We start from the raw sequence: 15,344 nt of genomic DNA, 5'->3' as shown, positions 1-15,344 counted from the left end.
GTTGTAGCCTTTCAGGTGGCATGAGGAACAGGCAATCTGCAGGCCAAGATGGAAAGCAGCCTCTCTAAGTTGCTCTGCTAATGAGCACAGCTATTGCATGTGCTTACAAGTCTCAGTAAGCCCAGCAGCCACAACATGCTAACAGGCCTACACAGACAAACCTACCACAATCTACTTTCCTATTCTGCCACAAGCTCAAACGAAAAGGCAGGCAAGAGCACTGTAGCTTACATATCCCTCACATTAAGCATTTAGAGCACATTCCAGAATCCAATTGATCCATTTCATAGACTGGAAAGGCTGAGAAATCTCTTCAGTTAAAAAAAATAAACAGCAAATCCATAGCAGATAATCCATGCAAAGCAGCACATTGCTGGGGGAAAAAAAACAGTGAGCCAAACACACAACATGGGAATACATAGCATAGAATGCTCAAAATATTTAAACACTTGCTGTGATGGTTCTGTCCAGTGTCTGTGTTATTCCTCTGGGCAATCAGCCATGGCATATCACCTTGGCTGGGCAGGGCTCATGAAAAAGTTTAATAAGGAAACAGAGCCTGTGGGTGGTGGGAGAAAAGTGCCTAAGAGTATAAACCAGGGGAGGAAAGTTGAAAACATCTTTGGGCCAGCTGAATGGAATGTGGGATGAGTCTTGCTCCCCTCTGGTTGAAGATAATTAACCTGGATGTGTCCAGAGTCTAGATAATGGCATGCATAGCTTTTTGTGCTACTGGGGGTGGGGAGAAGTGATCAAGCAAGCAAGCAGAAAAAAATGTTTTCAAGGAAAAGCCATACTAGCTTCCCCATGCTAATGTCAAAACTTAGTCTGGCAAATAGCCGTAGACAAATTGCCCAGTTTCTCACCACCTGGCAACCTTAAGCAAAATCTTGACTAACTTGGTCCGAGCATTATGGAGGAGTCATCTTTGGCTATACTCCCCTGCCTTCTAATGGCCTCAGAAGTAGCTGGAAGGAGCTGTGCTTCAGCTGGAACTGGCTCTAAGTACTATAATGAACTACATTTTTTGGCTTTTGGCCTTCTAACCATGTAAAGGTCAACAGACAAGATCAGCTAGAATTTCACTTTGTTGTCACTAGATGGTGCTGCAGAATTGATACATTTAGTTTGTTGCTATGTTCAGTAGCAAGGGTGCCCTCGAAATGCAACGACTTGCTCCTCAAAGAGGAATCAAAGAGAACAACTTTTAAAAAGTATTTTATTTTATCTATTTTTGTAGATAACGTGTAATGCTATGTAGATTTAATCCTGTCTAAGCACATAGACTTCAATGGGCTTTGACAGGAGTAATTTTGCATAGGATCACACTGTAAGTGTGCAAGTTTTTATGCAGAATTCCTTCTCAAACAATAACCTTGCTTAGAACTAAAAAGCTTCCCATCTGTACACTTCACATACATTCATTTACAAATACTAGAGCAATAAATAGTGCCACTAAACATTCTGGACTAGTTTGTAAGGATGTGTATTTATGTGAACATTTCCCAGGAGTAGGGAATTAACCATCCACACTTAAGCATGTTTTCAATTATCATGGCTACTAAACAGCAGCCATGTTGTGGCCTCTTTGTCCATAAAGAGAATAAACCTTGATCTTCCAACTTGCGAAAGAGCTGCAGGATCTCCTGCTTGCTGGATATGTACATATAGCTGCTGCTGGTCAGCAGAGAGATATGAGTGCCCCTCTAGTTTTGCCAAACATGGGATAGACAGATGCTAGCAGAATCATTTCTGTCTTTGGCTGGCAACATATGTTTTAAAATACGTCCACAAAATATAGTTTCCTAAAAGCACCTGTGTCCAATCATGAATGGACACAACACTAAGGCATTTACCAGCATGTCGGACACTAGCAGTGCAAAGCTCGATGCCAGTTTGCACACATGATTAACAAAAGGCCAGAAAGTCCCTATTGAGGGTAAAGTTAATTATCAAAACCTGTAGTTTAACTTTTTATAATGATCATGCCTGAATTCTGAATACGCCCAGTAGAGGCTACTTAGGAGAGTGTCAGAAGAGACACAAAACTGAGCTGGCAGGTGAGTGAGAGCACAAACTGATAAGCTGGCTGCCAGTCAGGATCTCCCGAGAAGAAACACTCTCTGGGAAATTCCACAGGTGTATTTTGTGGAACTTAAAGCAGGGGCGGCGGCGGGGGTTTGCTACATGATCAGTTGCATAGCACAGATGACTGATAGGTGAGTGGGGAGAGGAGCACACAGGTAGGACATAAACCTGTCTGATACACAGAGGCAGGGCTGGCTTCCAAAGCTGCTTCCCAATCTGTCTCTTTAACCATTGTGGGATTTGCAGCAATTAGCAGGTGCTCTTCGTTGCCACAAAAAGCTTCACCTGCAGATTTTGGCACATTGGACCCTTGCAAAAGGGAAAGGAGCATTTGTATTACTGTTCTCATTAGCCAACCTTGTTGCTGGCTTGGCTGGGGTGAGGACAAGGAAAACCAGAGAAGTGGGGCAACGTGGGCTTCATCCCCGTGAAAGACAGAGAGAACTCCATCTTGTTGTTTGCCCAAGCAAACAACCAAGCAAATGTTATGAATTGATATGTGATGCTTCAAGCTACCAGAGAGGGCCAGTTGGGCTCTAGCAGCTTTAACACAGGTTAGAGCAGCATGCTGATTAGCAGATTTTGCCTTGGCATCTTGGGCATAGTAATATCAGCACTCTTCATCTTCATGGCTTCTGTGCAGGCACGCATGGGGACTGCGCTTGCACAGGCCAGCCGTGGAGAACTGACTAGAAAGCTTTTAGGCGCTTCAGAGCGCCTGGAGCGCTCCCCCTCCCCTCCGTCCCAGGCCGAGAGCGAGCCGGCTTCCCGCCCAACGGTCATGTGACGGAGGGGGGAGGGGCGCTCCCCCCTCAGTTCTCTCTTCGCCGCCGTGGAGGGAGCACTGGCTTTGTCTCAGAGCGTCTTTTCTGTTACCTCAGAGAAAATTTCTCTTCAGGATTTTATTTCTTTTTTGCCAATATAATCTTATTTAACAACTGTGCCAAATGTAGAAATAGTGTGGCACAAAATAACGACTGTTGTTACGTTTGAGAGATTTGTGCTTTTTACTTCAGAAAAGTTTTTCACTTCAGGATTTGATTTCCTTTTTGCCAATATGGTTTTATGTAACAAATGTGCCAAACATGAAAGGATTATAGCACAAAATAACGATGATTGTTGTGCTGTTTAAGAGATGTCTTTTCTTTCACTTTAGAAGAGTCTTCTCTTCGGGATTTGATTTCTTTTCTTTCGTCAGTGTGGCTTTATTTAACAAATGTGTTTCCTGAAAACTGGGCACCTGTGGATCCATATTAAGGAGCCTGAGGCCCTGTCAGGGTCCCTTATCAGCATTTTTCCTTATCAAAGAGAAAAATACAGAGTAAAAACTTGTGTGTTCTTAAATAAAGGGGTTCAGTTGCAGTGCAATATATAGACCTCAGCAGCAATTAACTCAGTATGGAGGGAACCTGGTGCCTTGGATGGTTAAGAGCCCCATTCAGCACCTAGCACTAACATACCCAGGAGTTAGCATTTATTAATCTGTAGTCATGCCACCTGAAAAGTCCTTGGGAAGTCAAACAACCTGTGAGTTGAGGAAATTTTCCCCTGATGTTGGGTAAACGCAGTATACACAGTAAACGCAGAATGCACAGGACTTATCAGAAAATGTACATAAGTTGCTTAGGCTAATTACAGCCCTAACACTGAAAAGTATTCTTCCCTTAATGGGAGATTCAGTGCTCCTGCCCAGAGTCAAAGGGGTAGCCCCAGCAACCCCCGGAAAAAAGTGGGAATCTTCGCATAACACAACTCCTTGTCAGATCCGAGTTCGAATTTGAGGGAGAATATAAAATCTTCCAAGCCTATGCCATCCAGGTAAACTGTTTTAAATACAGGTGAACAACCCCGTGGGTGAGACAGGCAGGAACTTTCACAGGTTGCATATGAGATGAAATGTCCCATGAGCCCTCCCTCCTTGATGCTGAGGTGGCCATGTAAATCGACTTCGAGGTCGGTGGGAAGACACTTGTCATAGAGAGGATGATTGTCTATACACCCATGGGGGTATATGCATTCCAGCAGGAGCCCCAAGAAGAGGCTCTGGGAACATAAGGGGGGGTAACGGAACATGGCTGAGAAGCCTTCCCCACATGCTGGACAATATTTCAGCCCAAGCTTGCTTACCCCACCAGTGACGGCGATGCCTGACGTCGAGAGAAGTGGGGGGGGGGCTGCAATGCCGAGACGCCTCCCCGTCTCCGAACAGATGCCACCTCAGCAGCAATAGATGGTCGGCATGGAGGCAACTCGAACCCGCTTTTCTCAGCACCGAGTAGGAATCGGTGTATGACGTCGACAAGTGCCCGGTGGCTGTTGTATTGGTGTGTCAGAGGTGAGCCAACATCGAGGCTTTAACACCTGGAGGAGTAGGCATTCCCACCTCCTTGGAATTGTTTAACCTCGAGACCTCCTCTCTGCACGTCATAGGGGACTGATCCCCTAGTGCTGTAGACTAGCAGGCTTTCCATGGAGCCTGTCGACATCGAGGCATCATCCATGCACGTCATGGGGGCCAGAGCCCCTAGCGCCACAGTAAAACGGCTTCCTATGCAGCCTTTCGACTTTGAGGTCTCATCCATGCATGCCATGGGGGATGGAACACCGAGCCCCAGTGCAACCGTACAGTGGCTTTTCTCAGAGCCTGTCGACTTCGAGGTCTCATCCATGCATGTCATGGGGGACAGAACCCCTAGGGCTGCAGCATATCCAGTCATTATTGCAGTCTTCCCTTTTCGAAAGTCCTTCCTCTATTGCCTGGGAGGCCTTTTTGGTTGTAGTCCTGTACCTAAGGACAATTATGTTAACTGGCCCTAGTATATTACAGGCTTGTTGCATTTGTTCTCCTGCCATCAGCAGGTGGCGCTGTAGATCCATAATTGGATTATTGGCTATTGGACAATTAATTTGACCAGTCCTGCAGTTTTGCCTGTCTGTCGCGTCCTAATCCCTGTGGGTCATTGGGTTTGCTAGTTGTTCTTCTGTAATCCCAATTGCTACCTACTCAAAGAATAGCATTCTCGGCAGCTACTTTGAATTATTTTTCTCCAAACCCTTAGTGACTCAATGGCTGGTGGCCTTTTGGTCTCTGGTAGCTGCACGATTTATCTACAAGTGTAGATCAGTTCTTAAAAAGAATCTTTTTGATCACCATAGTTACTGGACTGGATCCTAGGGTATCTACCTTGTGGCTTCAAAATAAAATGAAATAATATTAAAATTAAACAAACAAATAAAACACACTAATGGGTTTCAGCTTGGTTCTGAGACAGGCGAATATACCCCTCTGTGTGTATTGTGGATCATCAGCCTAAGACCATTAGACCTCTGGTAGCCAAATTTACAAAACAAGGGTTTTCAAGAAGACATTAAAAACTATAACCCCCCCCCCAAAAGGGGGGGAAGTTTCCAGTTGTCGTCCCCTAGTACAATTGGGATTATTGCATACTCCTTTGGTTCCTGCTCCCTCCCAGACTAGTGGTACAGATCCTGTCTGACAGGGCAACTGTTATACTGATACCACCTGAAGACATGGCCTTCCTATATCCAGAACTGTGCTGTATTCACTCCAGTACTAAGGTTCTCACAAGCACTTGTTCAAAGGAGTTTACCTAAACATTTCCCTTCATGAGATCACATTCTTCTTCTGGAAGTCAGGATGATCCAGTACCATTTTGTACCTTTTTTCAGCCGCTGCTATGAGTGCATACAGCACGGCAACGTGAATATCTATAGCATGAATGAGGGTTCCCTGTCCTGCTGTCCCAGGTTCTACCAGTTGCAACCTAATCCAGAATTAAATAAAACACAGCTAAAATTCTGAGCTCAAATTTTAAACACGATAAAGCCAGTGTTTGGAGTTCAGTATCAAATCTAGAACAGGATCTATAGAGAAGTAGGTGTGATATATTAATGAATGAAACCTGTTCAATCTGAGAGACAGAGCACAACTGGGGGGGGGGGGCAAATAGGATCAGAATGCAAATAACAACCTGGTATAACAGGATATGTCTCAGCCTAAAGATATTTGGCAAAACCCCAAGATGATAAGACTGAAATCTTACCCCAGCACAACCATCCCGTGTTGCACAGACTACGCTGTGCAATTGGATAGTCTCCTGCAGTCATTCTGATGATATAAATTAAGATGAAGAGCTGGGAAAGAATCAGAAAACTGAAAGAGAAAGAGTGTGACAGAAAAAAAGTGCAAACTAGGATAGAGTCTAAAAACCTATGGCTTCACCAGTGTCTAACATTAAATGCTCACATTGAGATTTGTTCCAAGGGGGGAAATCATGTAAAATCAAACACACTTACCCTGTGGTTTCCTGCATGTATCCCCTAGACACTTAGATTCAGGGGCTCATCTTGAATTGAAATGGAATCTGGCCTACTTTATACTCACAAACACTAGATACTATTTCTGAACTCTGGTAAAGTTCAGCACTTCTTAGCTGGTGAATGCTCAGGACAACCAGCAGACAACCATTATCATGTAGTGGTTAGAGTGTTGGACTAGGATCTGGAAAACTCAGGTACAAATCTTCACGCCGCTATGGAAATCTGATGGGTGTCCTTGGGCTAGTAATCAATCTAATCTGGGTTATGAGGATAAAATGGGGGGGGGAATACTACTTTGGGTTCCGATTAGTAAGCAAAACAGGGTAGAAATATCTATATAAATAAACTATATGTTCAGTAAGTATTGGTGCTGAGAACAATACATGAAACTGGCTTTTATTATGGCTTGTACAAATATTTTTCCAATGATTTTAATCCTCCTGAAATCACACAGAGCATGGTGAATTTGCTAGTTTAACAGTACAATCGTAGACAGAGTTATACTCTTCTAAATCCATTGAATCCTAAACTGTTTATGATTGCACTGTAAACCTTTTAATCCTATACTAATGAACTCTCCAGTGTTGTACTGGGTGAACATGTCTGTAGACATGTAATGAGCATATTTTCTTCTGATTTCAATATTTGGTGTCATCACAGAACTTAAACATTCTGGGTAGGGCTAAGCAAAGTTGCTAGAAGAAGAGTTGGTTTTTATACTCCACTTTTTCTCTACCTTTAAGAAGTCTCAAAGCGGCTTAAAATCACCTTCCCTTCCCCTCTCCACAACAGACACCTTGTGAGGTAGGTGGGGATGAGAGAGTTCAGAGAGAACTGTGACTAGACCAAGGTCACTCAGCAGGCTTCATGTGTAGGAATGGAGAATCAAACCCGGTTCTCCACATTAGAGTCTACTGCTCTTAACCACTACTCCACACTGGCTAAACGGTTGGGTGAGGGTTGGTGAATCTAACCAGCCTTTAGAAATTGGAAAGCATATCTTTTAATGCCATTGAATTAAGTCAGATTACCTCTTCATTGTTGTGGAACAGCCTGCTACAGTTCAAAAGTTAGAACCCTAGGAGGGCAGAGGCTGAGGACAGAGAAAGGTGTGCGATCTAGTGGGAGGAATGAATACTAAGAGGACAAAGACCATGAGATGAAACCGTCAGTCAGGAGATAAGAGACAGGCCACCCTCAAACACTGGGAACTACAGGCTGAGAACAAGTTTCTTTACCATGAGATCTAAAAAAAAGGGGGGACATGAAGCTCAGGAAACTAAAGTTGGTATCAAATTCCAGTTTTTGTACTGTGCGACAGACAGACACATAAAGTAGGCATAAAACTGAATTATACACATGGAAGACAGTGACAAACATTTGAAGAAACTGAAGTATATAAAAAAGAGGTTTTATTGGCATGATAATGACAGGAGAACATTTAACGCAACAGCTGATTTCACTTTCACAAACTTTCTTGTGAAGATGTTAAGCTGAGTTTCTTCACAGCATGGGTTGGGGGGGAGGGCTGAGGCCTAGTAATTCACCAGGTGGCTGTGAGGTCTGCTCTGAAGGAAACTGTCCATTTGTTTACAAAAAACAAGTCAGGAACAGAAGAGGAAATGCACACCTGAATGAACGGTTAAGGACACCTGAATGAATGGTTAACCGTCATGAAAACTGAAAAGGTACAACCTTCTGCGAGGGCAACAAATGCAGAGTGGGAGAGAGAGGGAATCGTTTTTCAAGTGAGTAGAAGTTAAAATATTATTTCAGACAGAGTACAAAAATTATATGTCCCTCCCTCCCATGAGTTATTGCTGCTGTTTTTACTTCTGATAACTGTGTTGTTTATCTAGTGCTGTCCTAAATTCATGTACGTCAAGAGCGAGGAAGTGGGGAAAGGTTGTATAGCATATCCCCATTGCCCAACAAACATATGGGACAAATGACCACAGGTTATTTATTACGGTGTCTTTGTGGTTTCTGTTTTTAACAGAAAAGCAAAATCTGCACAAATCGTGATTCTAAAGGGAGTTGGAATGCCAAATCAAAGTAGTGAGAGAGTGAGTGAGAGAGAGAGAGAGAGAGAGAGAGAGAGAGAGAGAGAGAAAGACAAGAAATAAGCCAAACCACCCAGTACTCTGGGCAATTGAAATATTTAATGAAGATACTAACTGAAAGTAACTGGGCAATATTCCCAATCCTTCCCATTATTGCCACATTCTATCCACTTTCCAAAAAGTGAACACAGAAACTTATTTTTTGCCTTGAAAACACATGTATATTAGCTTGAAGGCAGTATTGTACAGAATTGTGCAACCTAAAGTATGAAACAGAACACAGGAAACTCAGCATATAACTATTAGAAAGTGTATCGTTCCCCCCCCCCCCAATCCAGTGATCCTCCTCCTACAGGCTGCAGGGACGTTGCATGTACAAGAGAGAATTTTAATGTGTGCAACCTCCTGCTTTATGTAGAAAAGGAAGAAGTCGCCACTGAGTTCTTCCATATGCAGAGAGTTGCATCGGAAGCCCATACAGACTAGCAGAGTAGTCCTGCCACTAAAGTCTCCAGATGTTTACGGTGATGCACAGCAGAAGTGGCCACATGGGCAATGTAGTTGTGAATAAGCAGTCAGCCCTTCCGGACTGGCTATCCACATCTTAAAGCAATGGAGAATACATCTCTCCATTGATGAGTCGTGTGTGGCACTAGCTGTGTGCAACACCCATTTGTACATAGGTATCTCTGGATCAAGTCTTATATCTATATATATTTATATTGTATTTACAGGTGCGCATATGTGCACACATATCCCCACGCTTTTTGTGGTGATGCCCCTGAATATAATTAAACAACAGAATGTTTTGGATTAGAAAATCATTTAAGAAGCTAGCACTTTCTACTACCAAGGGATCAATTTGATATAATCTAATATTTTCATTATAAACAGCTTATATTTACATAGAAATTAAACTGTGGTCCCATATACACCATTTTAAATGAGGAAAACAAATGAAAAATTATTTACACATGAGAATGAATTTGTTCTCCAAGGTAACAGAAATTACAGAAAGGATGAGAAAGGATTAAAAAAAAATGAATAGGAGGCAGGTACATTTATTCATATTTTTCAAGTTGTATTTTTTTGTGCATGTTCCAAATTTCTTTAGAGTCACTCACTGCCTCTATTTGCCTTGTATTGCTGCTGCTGCTATGCTTAGTGCTCTGAGAAGACAGGCTGACTTTATTTCTGGGTACAGGAAGAAAAGATCTCACTCTCGAACCGCCACTTTTGAAAGATTCAGTTTTTGGTTTACTGTTGCTGCATTCCACAGGTTGACTGCTGCTGAGAGGGTGGATCCTGGGATTTCCATCCTGTCAACAGAGAAACATACTTGTAATGACAGACAGACAACCTTTATTCGATATATAAACAGCAAAGTTACAAAAAGTCCCTAATCCTAATACACTGGTAAATTACTCGTAATGTAACAGAATAGCATTAAGGCTCCTAAGGTAAGCAAAACAAAAAAAGCAAAACTGCCCAACAGCCAGAGGCCCAAGAATACTAGGGACTTCTGTTGCAGCTGTGAGATTTGCACTAAGCCTTGAAAATCCCACCCACATAAAAATACACAACAAAAACTCAATGGCAGCCCTATGGTAAGATCCCTCTTTCTCTCTCCGCAACGCCTGCTCTCTGTCCTGTGGACAGAGAAGTGAATGAGGAAGAGGAACCGGTGTTCAGTGTGGCCAGGAACTCAATCCAGCCACTGCCCAGAGAGAAAGAGACACAGAGAGTGCAGGCAGTGGCTGGCGGTTGTCTTCGCAGGGCACTGGAGCCTCACAAGGATGCTGACCCATCCCGCCAGCTTTCCTTGCGTTTTGGCATCTTCATGCGCAGTATTTTGCCACTGCAGACAGTAGCGGTCGATGCTGTAGAGCAGGGATAGGAGAACACTCAGCACTGGGGCCCCAAAATACGGATCAAGTTGAGCCAAGTATTAAAAAGGAGTGAGGGCAAAGGCTCTACGCAAACTTCCCCATGGTTTTTGTCCCATGTAGTCCAACTCTTTAATTAGCTGTAATAATTAGTTCTTTTAGTTTAAAAACATACCTTGTTTGGACAATACACCTGGGACATTTTTATCTTCCCTCCCTGCTAGGTGCTCATAACAGCACACATGGCTCTCCCTTCCCTATTTTATCCTCGCAATAACCCTGTGAGGTAGGTTAGGCTGAAAAAATCTGCCTGGCCAAGGACACCCATAGCGCTTCCATGCGAGTGTGAGGATTTGAACCGTAGCTTCCTAAATCCTTCTCTAATAATCTAAGCACTGCACCCCACTGGCTTTTTCATCGCTGTTGGACAACTGAACACAAAAGACAGTTTAAATGTCAGGAAACTCAATTTACTTCTTTTCTTGCCACTAACAAAATTTATTTCAGCTTAAGCTTTTGTGACTGTTGGGAGTGGTTTCCTCACCCACTCTGAGTGGACTGATTGTTTGATTGCATCTTGTTTTAAGGGCAACATCTCCCCCCCTGCCCAACACACACTTTTCAGTTGTCTGCAGCTTTTAGTATCAATGGGGATGATTTTTCAGGCTTCTGGAAGAAGAAACTCCCATGTAGAATATGTCATAGTGAATGCACAAAAGAGTGCTGGTGCTATACAGAAGTTTTATTGGTCTAAAAAAGAATGTAATGTGTTAGCAGCTGTTAAATTATTTAAGGTGAAATCTTTAGCTCAGCTAGTATATGGGGTGCCTTTCAGTATCTCGGCCAATAAGAACTTAGAAAGAACTCAATCAAAATTTCTGAGAATTATATTGCAAGTGCCACCAATTGTTTCTAATGCTGCTATCTGCCTAGAAATGGTCATGGTAGAAGCTAGGCTATGGATGGCAGTATTCTTTTACTGGCTGAAACTGGTCTCTTCCCAGAAAGGTATTGCACAGTTAATTTTGCAGGATAATTTCATCTCTCCTTGGCTGAGATTGCTCAGAAATAAAATGGGCTTTTATGGCCTTTCACAAGAATTCCTTGTTTTGATGGATTACCTCTAAGCGAAGGCTCTAGTAAAACAGAGAATATTAGATTTTGAAAGGCAACATAACTTGAATAGCATTAAAAGCAGTTTATTTGATACTAGTACCCTTAATAAAATACTTCTGGCAACTTACATTTTCCATCTAGACAATCCAGATTATAGGAGAGCATTTACTTTGTTGCGTTATAATGCACTCCCCTCAGCTATTCTGGAGGGTAGGTACAGAAGGATTCCTCTCGAAGAATGTGAATGTTTATGTAAAGAGGAGCATGTTGCTTTTGACTGTAAAATCTACAAACATATTTGGGATGCTGATTTATGGCGACCCTGTTGGGTTTTCAAGGCAAGAGATGTTTGGAGGTGGTTTGCCATTGCCTGCCTCCGCATCATGACCCTGGTATTCCTTGGGGGTCTCCCATCCAAATACTAGCCAGGGTCAAGGCTGAGAGTGGGTGACCAGCCCAAGGTCACCCAGCAAGTTTCTATGGAATGAGAGAGGATTTGAAACAGGTCCTAGTCCAACACCTTAAGCACTACACTGTGCTGGCTCTCTGGTGTACATGGGCAGAGCGATCCTGAAGGGGGGGTAGTTAGGTGACTCATCCATTGGGTTTCACAGAGCTACACCAGGTATTTTGCAGGCATAACTCGACACCTGCAAAATGAAACATTCCTGGGGCAAAAGGGCTTTGGGAGCTGACTAATGTCAGCTCCACCCCCAGGAACCCCCAGGGACGCCCCCCCCCCGGACGTTGGCGCAGGTATTTGCATCAGAAAAATGCTGCTGGAAAGGCAGCACTGGTGCCTGAGCCTTGTGCTGCCATGTCACTCCCCAGAGCCAGCGCAAATAGCCCTGTGCTGGCGTCTGTGCCACTTTGAATGGTGCAAGTGGCACAGATGCTGGTGCAGGGGTCATGCTGGCTCCTAAGCAGCTCCGCACCCCCCTTCAGGATTTCATGGTTAGACACCCATAAATTCTGTGCAGTATGGTTTGTCTTGTACCTGCTGGGGTGCTGATGTATTTGCACTGATGATGTTGGCTGAAAACACAGGATCCTTCTGAGAATTACTGATCATCATCATCAGCTCGTCTTTTGAACTGACAATCTGAATGAAGTGGAGAGAAAGGTCAGCATTGGAAATCCTAGTACTTTGAAGCCTGTAAAGCATTTTAGTTCATATCACATTAAGGCTCCTTCTATACAGCTTTTTTGTTCCCCAAACAGGGGAACAAGGCATCACCGAGCATTCATGCACCTTCTGGCTTTCCTCCCACTTTGTTGGGTCTTTCCTAAACCTGCTTTGGGATGATTTTTTTGTGAAAGATTGCAGCCAAAGCATATTTGCACTGGTGTGGATGGAAAGGTGTGGGGTTTTTCCCTCAGATCTCACCCACGTTGGTGCTATTTTTCTTTCCCCAGTATGGTGGCAGTCTTCTAGAGAGAAGTGGGAGGGCTGAGATTTGGTAACAGATGTTGCAGCGGGAAATAACTAAACATAAACTGGAGGGAAAGAGTTATGGAGTAGAGGGACAGAGCTAAAAGCCATGAGATTTTGATCAAGATGGGAAATGGGAAAGCAGCAAAGGGTTAATAACAGATCTGAGGGTTACTAGCAGAAGACCTACAGAGAAATGTTTAAGGGATGGGAAAGTATCAGCTAAAGACAGAGACATGATAATTAAGGACATGACTGAATCAAGGAAAGGATGTTATCAAAGACTGCAGAAAGGTCATTTTGGGTAGGGAAGAGATTTGGCAGTGATGTAGCAGTGAGGAGATGATCAGTGATTTTGGAAAAGTATTGGAGGAGAGAAAGTCTAGCAACCTGAAGTAAGCAGCACAGTCCCAGGTCACAAGGGAAACTGGAAGGTAAGAAGAGCAGGATAAGTCAAGCAATGAGGAAAAGGCACTGCGTTTTGAATGCAACAGGGAAAAAGCCAAAGGAGATGGCTATGTTGATTATGTGGGGCAGATGAATAGACAGCATTTACCTTGCTTATGTCAGACTCGGATTTGCTTGAACACATACTCTGAAGCTCCTGTACTAGGTCGACTTCATCGTCAGAACCAAGGGACAGCCTCTGATCTATGCTTAGTGGGTCATCCTCCAGACAACTTGGAAAACAGAACAAAAACAAGCTTTCATTTGCTCAGCAGTGTGTAATTAAAGATGGCAACCTAAAATAATGATGAGGCTAACAGCTTTTTGCAAGGGCATTCAGGGAGTTATTTATAATAAACAAACACTCTTAGGGGCACCAGGGATTGTCTCTAAACCCCTTTATAACTTCACCCCCCACTACATTCTAGGGAGAATTTTCCTCCGAATGACTTACTGCTGAAGCCTGCTCTATTTGTCTCCTAGATAAGATCAGCCACAACAATGACATTGAGTGCTGTCTCCTCTGTTTGGATTTAATGCCCCGTTAAAGGTGTAGGGGCCTTGTCCTAGGGTTTTGCTGTTGGAAATACTCTCCCTAAATCTTCTGGGTAAGGGAAATGTGCCTTTTCTGTATCCCACCTCAAGCTAGACACCCTGCGGTTGCTTACATCACCTGCTCCAAGTGCTATGAAGAACAATGAATTGCAAAGTAGGACTTTGCTAAGGGCAAGTGGAACAGACTTTAATTTTTTTAGAGTTTAAGGCAGAATGTTCTTCACAATGAGGGATAATCTGCAAAATTAATCCAGGGAAAAGGCCATTTATTTTCTGCATTTTAATGAAGAAACAGCTACAGAAGCAGGGAAGATTAATAAAATAATTCATACAATTAACAAAAAATTAACAACAACAACAACAACAAAAACCCTGCTTTGCATTGACCTCAAATCTCTTGAATATAAGGTTAGGCTTTTCCAAAATATCAAGATTCTAGGGCTGAGTTCACACATGCATCCTCTTCATTGAACAGTATGTGAGGGCCTTCTTGACCATTAGAAACCAAACACTGCTAAGACACTTTTTGTATCACCTAACAGCAACCAAAATGTACGAGTTTTCACCAGTGGCAAGTCATATATGCAGCTGACAGTTGTCAAATGTCAAGACATTAAAGGATGTACAAATAGAAAGTGTTCACCTATACAGCAAACTCTCTGAAAAATTAATATTGCAGTCCTAAGAAGAGTTATACCATGCAAAGCCAAATGACTTCAAAGAAGCATGGCTAGATGCGGGGTTTTAATAAACAGCTTGTAATATTTTATGTTTTTATGAGTTATTATTGTGTAAGCCGCCTCAGGATGGTGCCCTGGAATGGCAGTGTAAAAATTCTATAAACAAACAAACAAACAAACACAAACAAACAAACAAACAATCTGACCACTGAGACAGTTGACTATTATGTGTTCTGATTTCCTACTCCCTAGACAATTTCCCTAGACTCCCTAGACAATTTCAGGGGTGTCTCACCCACATGGCTGCACCACTGGATTCTCCATGCAACTGCTAAGTAATAAAAATTGCTTGCACCTTCCCTCAAATGGGGCCAGAAATAAAATGCGTGTCTCTCTGTCTCTCCCTCTTTCTAATGTGTGTGGCTGTACCTTATATAATGCAGGCATATTGAATGTATTTATTTAGAAAATGTATACATTCCTTGTTCAGAGATATGCTTGAGGCAGCTCATCAAGTTAAAAATTGATTTAAAAAATTAAAACAAGCCATGAAAACAGCATGAAGTAACTTAAAGTGGTAGTCATAAAACCGCCCTCAGGCAAGAAGCAAACCATTAAAAAAGAGTTTTAACAGATATAACACTTCAGTTAAAAGCTTGTGGGAAGAGAAATGTTTTGTTTGGCACCTAAAGGACAGTAAAGTAGACACCAGGAGGGCCTCAAGGGGGAGGGCATT

The 15,344-nt window shown here is 42.9% G+C and overlaps 1 protein-coding gene across 2 annotated transcripts in view; it reads right to left on the bottom strand.

Moving 5' to 3' along the window:
* Positions 1-9,208: 9,208 nt before the first annotated feature.
* The window catches only part of CTTNBP2 (cortactin binding protein 2), a 106,706-nt gene continuing 100,570 nt past the window's right edge, over positions 9,209-15,344 (bottom strand). For both annotated transcript variants that reach the window (XM_056846007.1, XM_056846009.1), the window contains 3 exons: positions 13,483-13,606; positions 12,492-12,596; positions 9,209-9,811 (listed from right to left, as the gene is read on the bottom strand). In XM_056846007.1, coding sequence (XP_056701985.1) covers positions 9,554-9,811; positions 12,492-12,596; positions 13,483-13,606 — 487 coding nt within the window. In that variant the 3' untranslated portion in view covers positions 9,209-9,553. The remainder of the gene's footprint in view (positions 9,812-12,491; positions 12,597-13,482; positions 13,607-15,344) is intronic.

This window comes from Euleptes europaea, chromosome 3, assembly GCF_029931775.1.
Source record: "Euleptes europaea isolate rEulEur1 chromosome 3, rEulEur1.hap1, whole genome shotgun sequence".
Taxonomy (NCBI): Eukaryota; Metazoa; Chordata; class Lepidosauria; order Squamata; family Sphaerodactylidae; genus Euleptes; species Euleptes europaea.
This window is presented reverse-complemented; position numbering and strand designations above follow the sequence as displayed.